Source organism: Papio anubis, chromosome 1 (assembly GCF_008728515.1).
Source record: "Papio anubis isolate 15944 chromosome 1, Panubis1.0, whole genome shotgun sequence".
NCBI lineage: Eukaryota > Metazoa > Chordata > Mammalia > Primates > Cercopithecidae > Papio > Papio anubis.
This window is the reverse complement of record NC_044976.1, coordinates 178,800,786-178,815,937: the sequence shown is the minus strand read 5'-3', so window position 1 is coordinate 178,815,937 and position 15,152 is coordinate 178,800,786. Positions and strand designations below refer to the sequence as shown.

The 15,152-nt window shown below is 41.7% G+C and overlaps 1 protein-coding gene across 2 annotated transcripts in view; it reads left to right on the top strand.

Moving 5' to 3' along the window:
• The window catches only part of LAMC1 (laminin subunit gamma 1), a 121,044-nt gene that overhangs the window by 96,968 nt on the left and 8,924 nt on the right, over nucleotides 1-15,152 (top strand). For both annotated transcript variants that reach the window (XM_021929676.2, XM_021929679.2), the window contains exons 13-25: nucleotides 74-262; nucleotides 2,638-2,883; nucleotides 3,404-3,557; nucleotides 4,121-4,263; nucleotides 5,222-5,400; nucleotides 6,795-6,951; nucleotides 8,545-8,750; nucleotides 9,503-9,582; nucleotides 10,575-10,712; nucleotides 11,610-11,754; nucleotides 12,868-13,017; nucleotides 13,253-13,367; nucleotides 14,914-15,113. In XM_021929676.2, coding sequence (XP_021785368.1) covers nucleotides 74-262; nucleotides 2,638-2,883; nucleotides 3,404-3,557; nucleotides 4,121-4,263; nucleotides 5,222-5,400; nucleotides 6,795-6,951; nucleotides 8,545-8,750; nucleotides 9,503-9,582; nucleotides 10,575-10,712; nucleotides 11,610-11,754; nucleotides 12,868-13,017; nucleotides 13,253-13,367; nucleotides 14,914-15,113 — 2,102 coding nt within the window. The remainder of the gene's footprint in view (nucleotides 1-73; nucleotides 263-2,637; nucleotides 2,884-3,403; nucleotides 3,558-4,120; nucleotides 4,264-5,221; nucleotides 5,401-6,794; nucleotides 6,952-8,544; nucleotides 8,751-9,502; nucleotides 9,583-10,574; nucleotides 10,713-11,609; nucleotides 11,755-12,867; nucleotides 13,018-13,252; nucleotides 13,368-14,913; nucleotides 15,114-15,152) is intronic.

The window sequence follows — 15,152 nt, the reverse complement described above, 5'->3', positions numbered from 1 at the left end:
GTTGGGTAGAAAGTGCTCATTGTCTTATATACTTGTACACTTGCCTGTTTTCTCACACCTGCCCTCCGAATAGGTGTTTGTAACTGCAGAGACAATACGGCTGGCCCGCACTGTGAGAAGTGCAGTGATGGGTACTATGGAGATTCAACTGCGGGAACCTCCTCTGATTGCCAGCCCTGTCCGTGTCCCGGAGGCTCAAGTTGTGCTGTTGTCCCCAAGACAAAAGAGGTGGTGTGCACCAACTGTCCTACTGGCACCACTGGTAAGTCTGCTCGCTCTATCTGCTTTCAGTGTTCCATTCTATAAAAAGACCTCGGGGAAAGGGGCTTCGGGGTTGTTTTGGATCTTTGTGTTTGGTTCAGTTTCAGTGGTTATGGTTTTCCTAATAGGAAACTGAGGCTCACTCTCCTTGTTTCCTTCCATCTCTCTTTTGGGTATCCCCTCATTGTCTCCGTCTCTCAACCAAGGGCTTTCATGTCACCTTGATCTACCATCTCCCCTTTAGGTGATCAAATCTCATCTTTAGGCTTCAAAAGCCTTTCTATATGATAGCTAAGTTTGTATTTCCAGCCCTGACACCTCTCCTGAGCTACCTACTTGCCATTTCCACTTGGGTGGTGGGCTAGAAGCCTTCCGCTTGCCTTTCCACATCCCTGTTCATCTTTCTCCACCCTGATGGAGAACTGCATGCACTGCATCAAATGCCAGGCTCCATCTGCATTCAGACAGCAGGAAGCACATACGGGAGCTCACAGAGAAGGAAGAGGGTGAGGACAGAGTATTTATCCCATGGCTCCTTCTCTATGGGGTTCTCTGGATTGATGACCTCAAATCAAAGTTCTCAGCTCCTGGCAGACCTTGTCCAAACAGCTCTTTTCACCTTTAGGTTCTGCTAGCTGTTCCACCTACCACCTGAGGCCCAGGGTATGGAGCCTGTCTCAAGTGCTACACTCTCCTCGCAGTTTCCCTACACTCCGTGCTGATTTGATTGTATCAGCCATTTTCTGCTGTGATCTTGATTCACATAGCCTAAGGAATTCAAATTTAAACAAATCCAAGTTAAATATTTGATTTCCTCCCTTTTCTTCAACCCTTTGTTTCTCCTCCAGTCTTGTTCATCTTAGTAAATATGCTGCCATTAGCCTAGTTGCTCAAGCTGAAACCTCAGGGCTTATACTTGATTCATCTTCCTTTCAAGTCCTAGAAACAGTCAGCAAATCTTACTGATTTTATCTCAGATCTGACCACTTTTCACCACTTCCACTGTCACTACCCTGGTTCAAACCTATTATCTCTCGCCTGGGATTGCCTAATTGTTCTCCCTGCTTCACCTGCTCCCCTACAGTGGATCCAGTCTCCACATGGAAGCCAAAATGGTCCTTTAAAAATGTACCTCACATTACACCACTTTTAAACCCTCCAGTAGCTTCTTAATACACTAAAAGCAAATCCCTTACTTACTCTGACCTCCATGCTCCTACATGGGTTTGAACTGCTTCCATGGCTTTATCTTGTTTTGTCTGAAACTTTCTTCCCTTGGATAATATCCTGGCTGGTCTCTTCTCTGTCTTTCCATTGCTATCCCAACGTCGTCTTCTTACAGAATTTTTCCCTACCCACCAGTATAAAGTAGCCCTCACCTTCACCCCATCATGTTGCTCTATTTTGTTTAAATTTTTTATGCGTATCCCTATCTGAAGTAATCTTGTTTATCTGTGTGTCTATGTATTGGTCTTCACCAACTGCTGCATAAGCTTCATGAGAGCAGAGACCTTATCCACCTTGTTCACATCATCCTAATGACCTAGAACAGTGCTGGCTGTTATGTAGTAGAGCTCAGAAAATACTTGTTGAATGAATTAATAAACCTCGGATTCACCAGAAATTTTAGGCTAATTCAGGCCCTACTGATTACAAAGATATCATGAGCCCAACTTGAACTAATCATGGTAGGTAAGTGGAAAAGGAAGGATGAGGAGTGGTGAATTTAGGACAGTGGAAAGAGCCCTGGATGCTAACTCTCCTTCTCTACCTGTCAGTTCTTTGGTTGCAGGCAAAGTACTTATCCTGTCTCTTCCTTGAGCTATAGTATTTAACACAAGCAGGCAGCAACTGATGATTTCTAAGTTCTCTTCTAACATACCCTGATTTTGTACCAATTGATACTGATTAACAAGGATTAGCACATGCCTGTTACATTTTAAGAGAATGGTTCTGCTCACCCTGTTGTGTGGGAAACCTATGGTGTCAAGAGTGGCACTTCACCTCTTTTAATATCATCTGCCAAAACAACATATACGAATGTACTATCCTTTGAGACTGGAGAGGTTTATAAACCTTGGGCTTAACTCATTTACAGAGCACTTTTAATAGATGATTTGGGTTGATTGTCATAACAGTTGAAGTGAAGTAGGCAGACCAGGTGCTTGCTTTCTAGTGAGGAAATAGAGATGTGCTCAAGGTCACTCTGGTGATCTGGCCCCATGCCAGGGCTGCAGCCCAGGTCTTTTGCCCTTTGTTGCACCATGTCTTCTCTCATGTGATGATTACTCTGGACTACCTGTAGCCAGTGGTAATCTAGCACCAAAAACATCTAAGGCTTTTCTTTCTCATAACATCAGATTGTCTCATCCCCAGGTAAGAGATGTGAGCTCTGTGATGATGGCTACTTTGGAGACCCCCTAGGTAGAAACGGCCCTGTGAGACTTTGCCGCCTGTGCCAGTGCAATGACAACATTGATCCCAACGCAGTTGGAAATTGCAATCGCTTGACAGGAGAATGCCTGAAGTGCATCTATAATACTGCTGGCTTCTATTGTGACCGGTGCAAAGACGGATTTTTTGGAAATCCCCTGGCTCCCAATCCAGCAGACAAATGCAAAGGTAATCAGCCTTTAACCAGATTCTGTCACAGTTAAATGTCCCTTTATTGTGAGAATTCTTATGTGTCTCTTAAAATACGTATAGTTGTTTAGTCCAATAGAAGTACATTGTGAAGTGCTTTTGTCATTTAGAATTTTCTAGTCACCACATTAAAAAAGTATAAAAAGGACAGTCATGGCATCTGACACCTGTGGTCCCGTAAAAAGAAACAGGTGAAATGAATACTAATGTATTTTATTTAATATATCTAACATATTATTTCTTATTGTAATCAATAAAAATTATTAATGAAATATATATTCTTTCTCATGCTAAACCTTGAAAATCCATTGCGTATCTCACATTTATAGCACATCTCAATTCAGACCAGCCAGCCACATTTAAAGTGCTCAGTAGCCACATGTGACCAGCAGCTACCAACCTGGCAACACAAGTCTAAAGAATCTCTTTGGATTGTTTATATTTTAGTATTTCTCTCAGGTGATTTGTGTCTTTTGCCATCTCTGTCTTCCTGCCTTAGCCTGCAGTTGCAATCCGTATGGGACAGTGAAGCAGCAGAGCAACTGTAACCCCGTGACGGGGCAATGTGAATGTTTGCCTCATGTGACTGGCCGGGACTGTGGTGCTTGCGACCCTGGATTCTACAACCTGCAGAGTGGGCAAGGCTGTGAGAGGTGAGACATAGGTGCCTTTGGTGGAAGTAATCTTTGCTCTTTCTGTTATAAAAAATGAATTTTTATAAGTTACGTTTAATAGTTGACTGTTCAGAAATTCCTGGAGTGCCTAATGTAGGCAAGGCATCCTTCAGGGGCAATGCTGGAGAATTGTAATAAAGCTATTGAAAGAAAGGAGTGGAGCACAGTGGCCCCAGCTGTGCCAGAATCACCTGAACAACCTTTTAAAAGTACAAATTGCCAGGTCCTTTCTGAGGCACTTAGAATCAGACTCTCCAGGGTTGCAGCCTGGGAACTTCTGTTTTCAGAGTTGTTACTTAGTGTCCATACAGTCCCAGGTTGGAGAACACTGGTAGCAGTTAAGTTAGGAAAAGAAGTTCTGAGTACCACTCATGAAAATTACTTGAACCTTAGGGGCTTAATAACCCTTAACATTCCATCTTAGTAACGCTTACCATTCAGTTTTCTGATACAAGATCAGTGCTATACTTAAAAAAAAAAAAAAAGGTTTTGCTTAAAGTCTTTTTTGTTTTGCCTGAGAAATGTCCTGTGTTCATTTTCAGGTGTGACTGCCATGCCTTGGGCTCCACCAATGGGCAGTGTGACATCCGCACCGGCCAGTGTGAGTGCCAGCCTGGCATCACCGGTCAGCACTGTGAGCGCTGTGAGGTCAACCACTTTGGGTTTGGACCTGAAGGCTGCAAACGTAAGGGGTGTTGGTGGCATACAACTCTAAGCCTCCCCTAATTCCAGTTAGTGTCTTAAGACCAGAAAAGACTTTGACACCCTCCGTCTAGCCACTTGGCTCATAGTCAGGGCTGTACCTAAGTCATCGTAGATGCTTTATTTGATGAATATTATCCATTTCTAAAACTCTGCAGATCAAAGCCTTCTCTGGTTTCTTTGTATGTTTTCTTTTATAACATTTCTGATTCTTCCTTTTTCCAATCTTTTATTTTTTCCAAGGAAGTCTTCCCTTGATTACTGAGCTTTCCCACTGTGGTTAACGAAACTTCTTTATTGACTGCATTCTTAGTGCAGATAATGAAATAGTGGAGGATTCTGTTCACAATGTGTTTGTTGACTTACTGGCTGTAGTTGCTTCCCACCCTTGGGGCCCTTTTGGTATGATTACGTATAAACATCTGCTTCTCTTTGGCATAAACACTTGCCTGGAATTGGGCCTCAGAACAGATTGGCTTTTGCTTTCTGAATTCCTTCATTTCTCCTGTGGAATGTAGCATAAGTAATTGACTCAGTTCAGAGAACACAGTGAATAAACAAACTATAAGATAACGCAAAAGAAGCATTAGCATTTGGGTTTTCTAGTTCCTTAGAGAAATATTAAACAGTGGAGAATTGAAGGTAGAGATGAATTCTTGAAGTACATGAAAAGAGCACTGAGACTTTCATAACTTCTCTAATTACTAAGTAACCTGAAGTGTGTCCCAAAGGTTGCACGTTTTCCTTTAAAGCTCATTTTGACTTTAAAAACTGTCCGTTTTCTCTGCTAAACAGACTTAGCCATTTAATATCTCATAAATAGTCCTGTTTTTCAGAAAATTATAACAATAGTATAGTCAGCTTATTGTTGCCAGTCTGAATTAAGAGATATACTCTTCCTTCTTTTGCTAATTATATATTATTTTCTCCTTATTCTGCAGCCTGTGACTGTCATCCCGAGGGGTCTCTTTCACTTCAGTGCAAAGACGATGGTCGCTGCGAATGCAGAGAAGGCTTTGTGGGAAATCGCTGTGACCAGTGTGAAGAAAACTATTTCTACAATCGGTCTTGGCCTGGCTGCCAGGAATGTCCAGCTTGTTACCGTTTGGTAAAGGATAAGGTAAGCTGTCAATAGTGCATTCATTTATTCTTCCAGCAGACATTGAGTGGAAACTTACTGTGCACTAATCTTTATAGAAAAAGTGGTGAACAAGATAGATGTGGTCCCTATTCTTAAAGACTTATGTTCCAGTTGGGAGGCAAATAATAAAAAATAAATAAATAAACAAAACAAACACTGAGATAAGTGCCAGGAAGAATACAAAAGGAGAATAACTGGGGGAAGCTACTTTATATAAGGCCTCTCTACAGAATTCATCTAAGGTGAGATCTTATGGATACGAAGGAATGAGCCAAGTGAAAAGTAATGGTAGGTTTGTTCCAGGCAGAAGGAACCTGGTATTCAGAGGCCTGGGAGCTGGAGAGTGGCTGGAGCCTGCTGAGTGCAGAGAGTGTGGTCTGTGATAAGACTGGAGAGGTTGGTAGGGACAGATTATATGGGACCGTGATGACCATAGTAAGGAGTTTAGATTTGATCCCAAATCCAATAAGAATGCATTGAAGAAACTCTTAAAATCTAGGAAATCCAGATTATATTTTAAGAGGAGCGCTTTTGACTGCTGTGTGAACAATGATGGTTAGGAATGGGGCTTAATGGGAAGCCTCAATTGGATTGGATAAATATGCGTGTTTGGGGACAGGATAGGGAAAGAGAAGAATAAAGATGTGTCTTGAGTTTTTTGCTTAAGGTAGCTGGAGGCCTTATTTACTGAGGTGGAGAATTCATCAGGGAGAATAGAGGTAAGAGGTATAATTTTGGATGTTAAGTTTGAGATACCTATCAGAGAGCTGAGTGGAGATGTCACGAAGGTAATCTGACACTCAAGGGAGAGGTCAGAGCTGAAGAATCATCAGCATGCAGTCTTTAAAGTCAAAGGAATGCCGGGCGCGGTGGCTCAAGCCTGTAATCCCAGCACTTTGGGAGGCCGAGACGGGCGGATCACGAGGTCAGGAGATCGAGACCATCCTGGCTAACACGGTGAAACCCCGTCTCTACTAAAAATACAAAAAACTAGCCGGGCGAGGTGGCGGGCGCCTGTAGTCCCAGCTACTCGGGAGGCTGAGGCAGGAGAATGGCGTAAACCCAGGAGGCGGAGCTTGCAGTGAGCTGAGATCCGGCCACTGCACTCCAGCCCGGGCGACACAGCAAGACTCCATCTCAAAAAAAAAAAAAATAAATAAAAATAAAGTCAAAGGAATGACTCTGAAGGTTTTCTTTTGAAGCTAGAAAAATAAAGAAAAACTAGCCATGTCTTCTCTTCAGAAGTAGACATCCATGGAGTGGATAGAACTACATATTCATGGAGTGCCCATGATTCCTGCAGGAAGTGTGATTGAGTTCTTCAGGAATACTTGTGTGTCCTACCTTTCCCTTTTCTTTCTTCGTGTGTTTAGGTTGCTGATCATCGAGTGAAGCTCCAGGAATTAGAGAGTCTCATAGCAAACCTTGGAACTGGGGATGAGATGGTGACGGATCAAGCCTTCGAGGATAGACTAAAGGAAGCAGAGAGGGAAGTTATGGACCTCCTTCGTGAGGCCCAGGATGTCAAAGGTATGCATGATTGAACAGTGCGTGACTTCAGTGAGGTGGACCAATCTTTAGATGTGGCTCCTAAAGCAAGGTTAATTAGTATGGTTTTATAAAATTCTTTCTCAATATTTAAACTACTTGTAGATTATAAATTATTTCATTTTTTAAACACTAATTCAAAAACAACCTGACAAACTTAGTGCTTTAAGATATAGTAACTAGGGTGATTTTCCAACAGATAAAAAACTATTTGATGTTGAAATTTCAAGCATTTTTTGAATCTGTTCTATTTCAGGGTGTCTTAAAATAGTTTTAAAAATCATGAAAGGCATGCGTTTTCATAAGCTGCTTTTTTTTTTTTTTTTTTGAGCCAGAGTCACTGTCACCGAGGCTGGAGTGCAGTGGCCTGATCTTGGCTCACTGCAACCTCCGCCTCCTGGGTTCAAGTGGTTCTCCTGCCTCAGCCTCCCAAGTACCTGGGACTACAGGCACATGCCCACCGTGCCCGGATAATTTTTTGTATTTTGAGTAGAGATGGCGGTTCACCGTGTTAGCCAGGATGGTCTTGATCTCCTGACCTCGTGATTTGCCCACCTTGGCCTCCCAAAGTGCTGGGATTACAGGCATGAGCCGCTGCGCCCAGCCAAAAAATTTTTACATTATCAAATAACTGAGTAACCCTCCAAGCAGGACCACCATACACAGTTAGGCAAGAGTTTATAGAATATCACCTCTGTACATGCATTTGGTAGCCCTGCTTCAGTTTAGTTTTTTCCAAACCTGTATTCATCTTTGTTGGTCTTACCTTTGACTTCTCATCTTTTTTTATTTTTTATTTTATTTTTTACATTCCTTAGAAAATTTAGACCCCAACATTGAGCATGATGCTGAAATATGAATTGGTCAATTTACTTAATGGTTTTTATATATTAATAAAACCTCATGATACATGAAAGTTTTAATAATAACAGGGTTATATTTTATCTTTTGATTTGTTAGGACCTGAGTATGAGATTTAAGTTGAATGAGCATATTAATAAAGAATAATTTTAAGAACTATTCAAAAACAGAGATCAGTTTGAAAGAAATTACACTGATATGCTGGGGCATGGAGGTGGCAGAAGAGTCTATTTAGTTTAAAATGCAAAATGAGTTTAATTTGTCATACTTCAACATATGTTTTAAACCTAGTTTTTTTCTGGGTTTTGAAAAATGTTTGGCTTTTAGGGCTGGCAGCATTTTTAACAACGTTGTATATTTATGACTAAATTGCACGTGCTGGTATTAAAGTCAGTCATTCTTGCCTTCATCAAACATTCCTTGGGTGTCTTCTCTTTGCCATCCACTGCATGAGACCAGCGATATAGTGATGAGTAAGAAAGAGTTCATAGTCAAGTGGGCAGATGGGCACACGGCTGGAGAAGTGTGATGAGTATACAGAAAAGGACCTACTGGGCATGGTAAAGGCTGTCCAGCTATGCCAGGGGCTTTGCAGAAACCTGGCAGAAAGCTGCTATGTTTGAAGAGCAAAGATACATAGGGCCTCAGATTTCATGTGAGATGATACGATCCTCTTCAGATAATTTACAGACTTTCTTCTGCAAACCATTGTAGATGTTGACCAGAATTTGATGGATCGCCTACAGAGAGTGAATAACAGTCTGTCCAGCCAAATTAGCCGTTTACAAAATATCCGGAATACCATTGAAGAGACTGGAAACTTGGCTGAACAAGCACGTGCCCATGTAGAGAACACAGAGAGGTTGATTGAAATCGCGTCCAGAGAACTTGAAAAAGCAAAAGTCGCTGCTGCCAATGTGGTAAGTGATTGCAAACGTCTGAGGTGGGGATGGGGGAGGCCCTTGGGATTTGTAGCAAGTCTGTTACTGGCAGTGGAGTGCTTCTTCAACTAAATTGACTCCATGCATCTTTCTATTTGTCCCTAATTATGGAGCAAGAAAGCCACATTGCTCATAGTTGGCATGAAACAGTTATTACAAACTGGATAAAAACCAAGGGACATCTGGGTTATTTCTCTAGCTTTGTTCCTTCTATGGTACTAGGCAGTTTAATCTTCCTTTATCCTTTACTGAAAATAGAAAGAATCTGCAATCGAGGGTGGTGATATTAAATAAAGATCCCTGAAAATAAGAAGAGGCATTCTTGGGGCCAGGCGCAGTGGCTCACGCCTGTAATCCCAGCACTTTGGGAGGCCGAGGCGGGTAAATCACCTGAGGTTGAGAGTTCGAGATCAGCTTGACCAACATGGAGAAACCCCATCTCTACTAAAAGGACAAAATTAGCTGGTCATGGTGGCGCATGCCTGTAATCCCAGCTACTTGGAAGGCTGAGGCAGGAGAACCACTTGAACCCAGGAGGCAGAGGTTGCGGTGAACTGAGATTGTACCATTGCACTTCTGCCTCGGCAACGAGAGTAAAACTCCATCTCAAAAAAAAAAAAAAAGGAAGAGGCGTTCTTTTTGCCCTCTAACAAAAATTTAGTTTTGATTCTTGCTTTATTAAATTGAAATAATTCAGTCTTTTGAGAATAAGTGCTTTATTTCCTGTGCAGTCAGTCACTCAGCCAGAATCTACGGGGGACCCAAACAACATGACTCTTTTGGCGGAAGAGGCTCGAAAGCTTGCTGAACGGTAACTTCTGGACCTCTGTTTAATGGTTAAGTTGTGGCTTCCGTTATGGTGTGTGTGTGTGTTGTCTTATTCCATAACCCATAAACGCTTTCCACATAACCCACTTCTGCAAGGTTTGCTCTCTTTTCTAAGATGTTATCGGCTGTGTATACTCTTTTCTTCCTTTTAGTTTTACATTAGAATATTCACACTTTGAATATTAGAGTACAGTGGCTTGAAGACAGTTCATATTTATATATCTCAAAACCATAACATTTTTAGATTTTTAACTTATTTAAGACTGTAGTAACTGAGTGAAACTAGCAGATTGTTGTTAATAAAGATTAGGCGTGGGATTTGTTTATGATTAGATAAATGATGTCTTGCTGGCATACACAGTTTTATATATACATTACTCGATTAAATTTAAAAATAGTTTTTCTAAAGAATTATAATTATAAACATTTTCTCATATAAATTTATACCAATAATTTTTTGGAAAATATTCTCATCTCAGTTTTAGAAGGCTATTCATAAATTCAGCCCCGCTGAAATGATCGCAAAATTCCAAATGAATGAGGTTTTCCAATATTTGTAGAATTCTTGCCCATGTTAGTATATGTACATATAATAAAGTAGTCTGGGCGCAGTGGCTCATGCCTGTAATCCCAGCACTTTGGGAGGCCGAGGCAGGTGAATCACCTAAGGTCAGGAGTTCGAGACCAGCCTGGCCAACATGGTGAATCCCATTTCTACTAAAGACACATTAGCTGGGCATGGTGGCGTACGCATGTAATACCAGCTACTCAAGAGGCTGAGGCAGGAGAATTGCTTGAACTGGGAGGCGGAGGTTGCAATAAGCCAAGATTGCGCCACTGCACTCCAGCCTGAGTGACAGAGCGAGACTCCATTTCAAAAAATAATAATAATAATAAAGTAAGCATTACCTAAATTTTACTTATTTCCCTATCAGATGGTTGTTTCATGGCTTATTTTTTGTTTTATCTGTATAGTCATAAACAGGAAGCTGATGACATTGTTCGAGTGGCGAAGACAGCCAATGATACATCAACTGAGGCATACAACCTGCTTTTGAGGACATTGGCAGGAGAAAATCAAACAGCATTTGAGATTGAAGAGCTTAATAGGAAGTGAGTATAATTTAAAAGTGGTTTACACCCCTTCAGATGTTCTGGTAAGTAACAGTAATTCAATGAAAAATTAAATGCTAGTGGATTCAGGGCATGCATTCATGCAGTAAGATTTCCTTTGTTAATCATGCTTTTGAAATGGCACAGTAAGTAGAGAAGGGCATGTGGAGCCACAGAGATTTGGTTTAATTCAATTACTGTTATAACTACAGAGAATAGTAACAAGATGAGCCATGATACTTAAAATTCTGCACAAATGAAGAAGAGAAAAAAATATAGAGTAAGTAGAGGAAACATAATTGAACTACAAATCTTTAAAGGGTGTCTGAAATAAGAAAATATATGGTAAGCCATACATTATAGAAAAATTTTTCTTTTTCTTTTCTTTTGTTTTTTGTTGTTGTTGTTGTTTTTTTTTTTTTTTGAGACCAAGTCTCGCCCTTGTCCCCCAGGCTGGAGTGCAGTGGCGTGATCTCGGCTCACTACAACCTCTGCCTCACGGGTTCAAGTGATTCTCCTGCCTTGGCCTCCCAGGTAGCTGGAATTATAGGCACCTGCCACCACGCCGGGCTAATTTTTGTATTTTTAGTAGAGACAGGGTTTCACCATGTTGGCCAGGCTGGTCTCAAACTCCTGACCTCAGGTGATCCGCCCACCTTGGCCTCTGAAAGTGCTGGGATTACAGGTGTGAGCCACCGCACCCGCCAAGCCATACATTATAAATAGAAATGATAAGAGAAAATGTAAATATGCAAAATGTTATTAAAATGCAAGCATTTTAATATAGCATTTCCTTTGAGGTTTTGGGCATATTATCACATGATCATGTTAATCTGGTTAACATTAAGATGCTAAAAGCAGCTAAGTTGTCATTAAATCACATTATTTGTGTCTTAGGTATGAACAAGCGAAGAACATCTCACAGGATCTGGAAAAACAAGCTGCCCGAGTACATGAGGAGGCCAAAAGGGCCGGTGACAAAGCTGTGGAGATCTATGCCAGCGTGGCTCAGCTGAGCTCTTTGGACTCTGAGACACTGGAGGTATGGGGGCAGCCTGTACGCACAGCCCCACCCTGTCTCTCCCCCAAATCTATGTGAGAGCCGACTGCTCTGCACCTCCCTCTGTCCTCCCACTGACTCGCTGGTAAAGTTGAGTCTATTTCACATACGCTAATAGAACTTACCAAGGTAGCCAGATATGGTGGCTCACGCCTGTAATGCCAACCCTGGGAGGCTGAGGTGGGGTGAGAGGATCGCTTGAGGCCAGGAGTTCAAGACGAGCCTGGTCAACATAGTGAGACCCCATCTCTTAAAAAAACAAAAACAAAAACTTGTCAAGGTAAAGAATCCTGTGATTGTAAACATTAAATAGCAAAGACTACTTTGAAGATATGAACAATCACTCCTAAGTCTTTAGTACAAATCCAAATTATAATACATTTGAATTGGTTAAAACAGAGTACATGTAGACATTTACTCCCAGGCTCTGTCTAGTAGAGACCTAGAGAGAAATAAGAGAGAATGGTTTAATTAAAGGACTGTAGCAGGACGTTGTGGGGCAGGTAAAATATTTTGGAATTGGTAGGATTTTATTTAATATCTGTACTCTAATCATGGATCCTCACTCCAAGCTCTGTATAAATGGTGTATTTTTTGCATTAAGCTTGAGATTTACTAAGTTTCACTTCTTATATCTGAGGTGTTGACTTGATTTTTATCATAAAGGTTTAGGTCTCTTCAGACATGTACAGATTGTCTGATTCTGTATATTTAGAATTAGAAAAGAGGCAGAATTAGTCTATGATGATAAAAATCAGAACAATGGCAGGCACAGTGTTGGAAAGATGGAGTAGAGATCAGGTGGAAAGGGAGAAAAGGGAGCTTCTTGGGTGATGGAAATCTGTATCTTGATTGGGGTGTTGGTTATGCAGAAATATGTTTGTCAAAACTCATCAAACTGTATGTGGATGCTGTGAATTTCAGTGAGTCTGAAATATATCTCATTTAAAAAAAAGAAAGCCCATAAAATCTTGATCTGTGCAGTTCTTTTAAAAATATCAATTGAGTATTAGGAGTTACAGATTTCCTAAGCCTACCTTTTCATTAGTTTAAATGTTTTATCCAAAGTGTAGTGATCTTACTTGATTTTCACAGAATGAAGCAAATAACATAAAGATGGAAGCTGAGAATCTGGAACGTCTGATTGACCAGAAGTTGAAAGATTATGAGGACCTCAGAGAAGACATGAGAGGGAAGGAACTTGAAGTCAAGAACCTTCTGGAGAAAGGAAAGACTGAACAGCAGGTTGGTTTGATTTGCAGGTCGCTTCATTTCTTGAGGCAACATTTGAACAGTCCAAATGGGTCTGTGGTGATCTTGTCTCTCTGATGCAGACAGCAGACCATAGTGCTGAGAGAGCACCCTAACATGTTGTATGCTGGCAAGTCTCAGGGTGGCACCTCTGGAGAGCCTTGTCTGTCCAGGAGACAGAAGGGATTTGCTTTGAGGGTTCATCCTCTCATCTGCCATGTGTTTGCAGACCGCAGACCAACTCCTAGCCCGAGCTGATGCTGCCAAGGCCCTCGCCGAAGAAGCTGCAAAGAAGGGACGTGATACCTTACAAGAAGCTAATGACATTCTCAACAACCTGAAAGGTAGAAAAGGCTGAGATAACAGGGGCAAATGCTTCTACCACTAGAGTGATTTTTTTTTTTAATTACGTCTTTTACCATATTTATTACTTCATCCCCAGCTCCCTACTTTTTTAATGCTAAAGCATTTCAAAGAGAAATCCCAGAACTCATGTCATTTTATCCCTGCATACTTCAGTATGGATTTTTTTTTTTTTTAAAGATATTTTCTTATTAGGCAAACTCACATAATCAAGATGCCTATTTAGAGAACTTACAGGCCAGGCACGGTGGCTCAAGCCTGTAATCCCAGCACTTTGGGAGGCCGAGATGGGCGGATCACGAGGTCAGGAGATCGAGACCATCCTGGCTAACACAGTGAAACCCCGTCTCTACTAAAAATACAAAAAACCAGCCGGGCAAGGTGGCGGGCGCCTGTAGTCCCAGCTACTCGGGAGGTTGAGACAGGAGAATGGCGTAAACCCAGGAGGCGGAGCTTGCAGTGAACTGAGATCCAGCCACTGCATTCCAGCCTGGGTGACAGAGTGAGACTCCATCTCAAAAAAAATAAAAAAAGAGAACTTACATAGGTAAATGGAGATTATCTTTCATTTTCTCTGCCAGTGGCATCTGATGCTTTGTTGGTTTTTTTTTTCTTCACCCCAGACAGAAGAGAAATGTGACCAATTCACTGAGCAACTGTGAATTCATGTCTGATAAAATAGTCATAGGTTCTATAAATAGAGAAGCTTTACAGGATGCTTTACAGGATACTAGTTGAATGTATGGGCCAGGCACGGTGGCCTGTAATCCCAACACTTTGGGAGGGAGGATCCCTGGAGGCCAGGAGTTCAAGACCAGTTTCTCACTGGGGAATATAGTGAGACCCTATCTCTACAATTTTTTTTTTTTTTTTAATTAGCCAGGCATGCTGATACACACCCGTAGTCCTAGCTACTTGGGAGGCTGAGGTGGGAGGATCCCTTGAGCCCAGGAGGTCAAGGCTGCAGTAAGCAGTGATTGTGCCACTGCACTCCAGCCAGGGTGACAGAGTGAAACCTTGTCTCTCCAAAAAAAAAAAAAAAAAAAAATAGTATTTCAAAGTATGGGCTCTGGTGTCAGGGGGTCTTGGTTCAAAACCTTGCACCCTGCACCACAGGTCATCTAACTTCTTTAATCCTCAATTTTCTTATAAAAATCATACAGCCTATTTTATGTCAAAGACACAAAACTCTTAACTCAGTACCTGACACACAGTAAACACTAAATAAATTGCCACCGCTTTTAATAATGGTTGAGGTGGTGGTAATGGGATGCTCAGCACTCTGCATTTTAAAGCACATTGTTCAAGTAAGAATTATATTTCCAGAAACGGGGAACATTTCTGTAACACTACCTGGGGGACCTTTTCTGTAGAGATGTGTAATTTCTAAAACTTCAGCCCATGCTGTCTTCCATTTTTTACCCTGACTTCCATTGTTCAAAAACAAAATTCAGTTGGAACTCCCTGAAAGGCCCCCTTTTTACTTGTTGGGAGTTTAGCTCAAATGTGTCCTTGAACTCGTTTCAGATTTTGATAGGCGTGTGAACGATAACAAGACGGCCGCAGAGGAGGCACTAAGGAAGATTCCTGCCATCAACCAGACCATCATTGAAGCCAATGAAAAGACCAGGGAAGCCCAGCAGGCCCTGGGCAACGCTGCGGCGGACGCCACAGAGGCCAAGAACAAGGCCCATGAGGCGGAGAGGATCGCAAGCGCTGTCCAAAAGGTGTGCGTTTCCTCTTCTCCAAGAGTCCCTGCCCATACC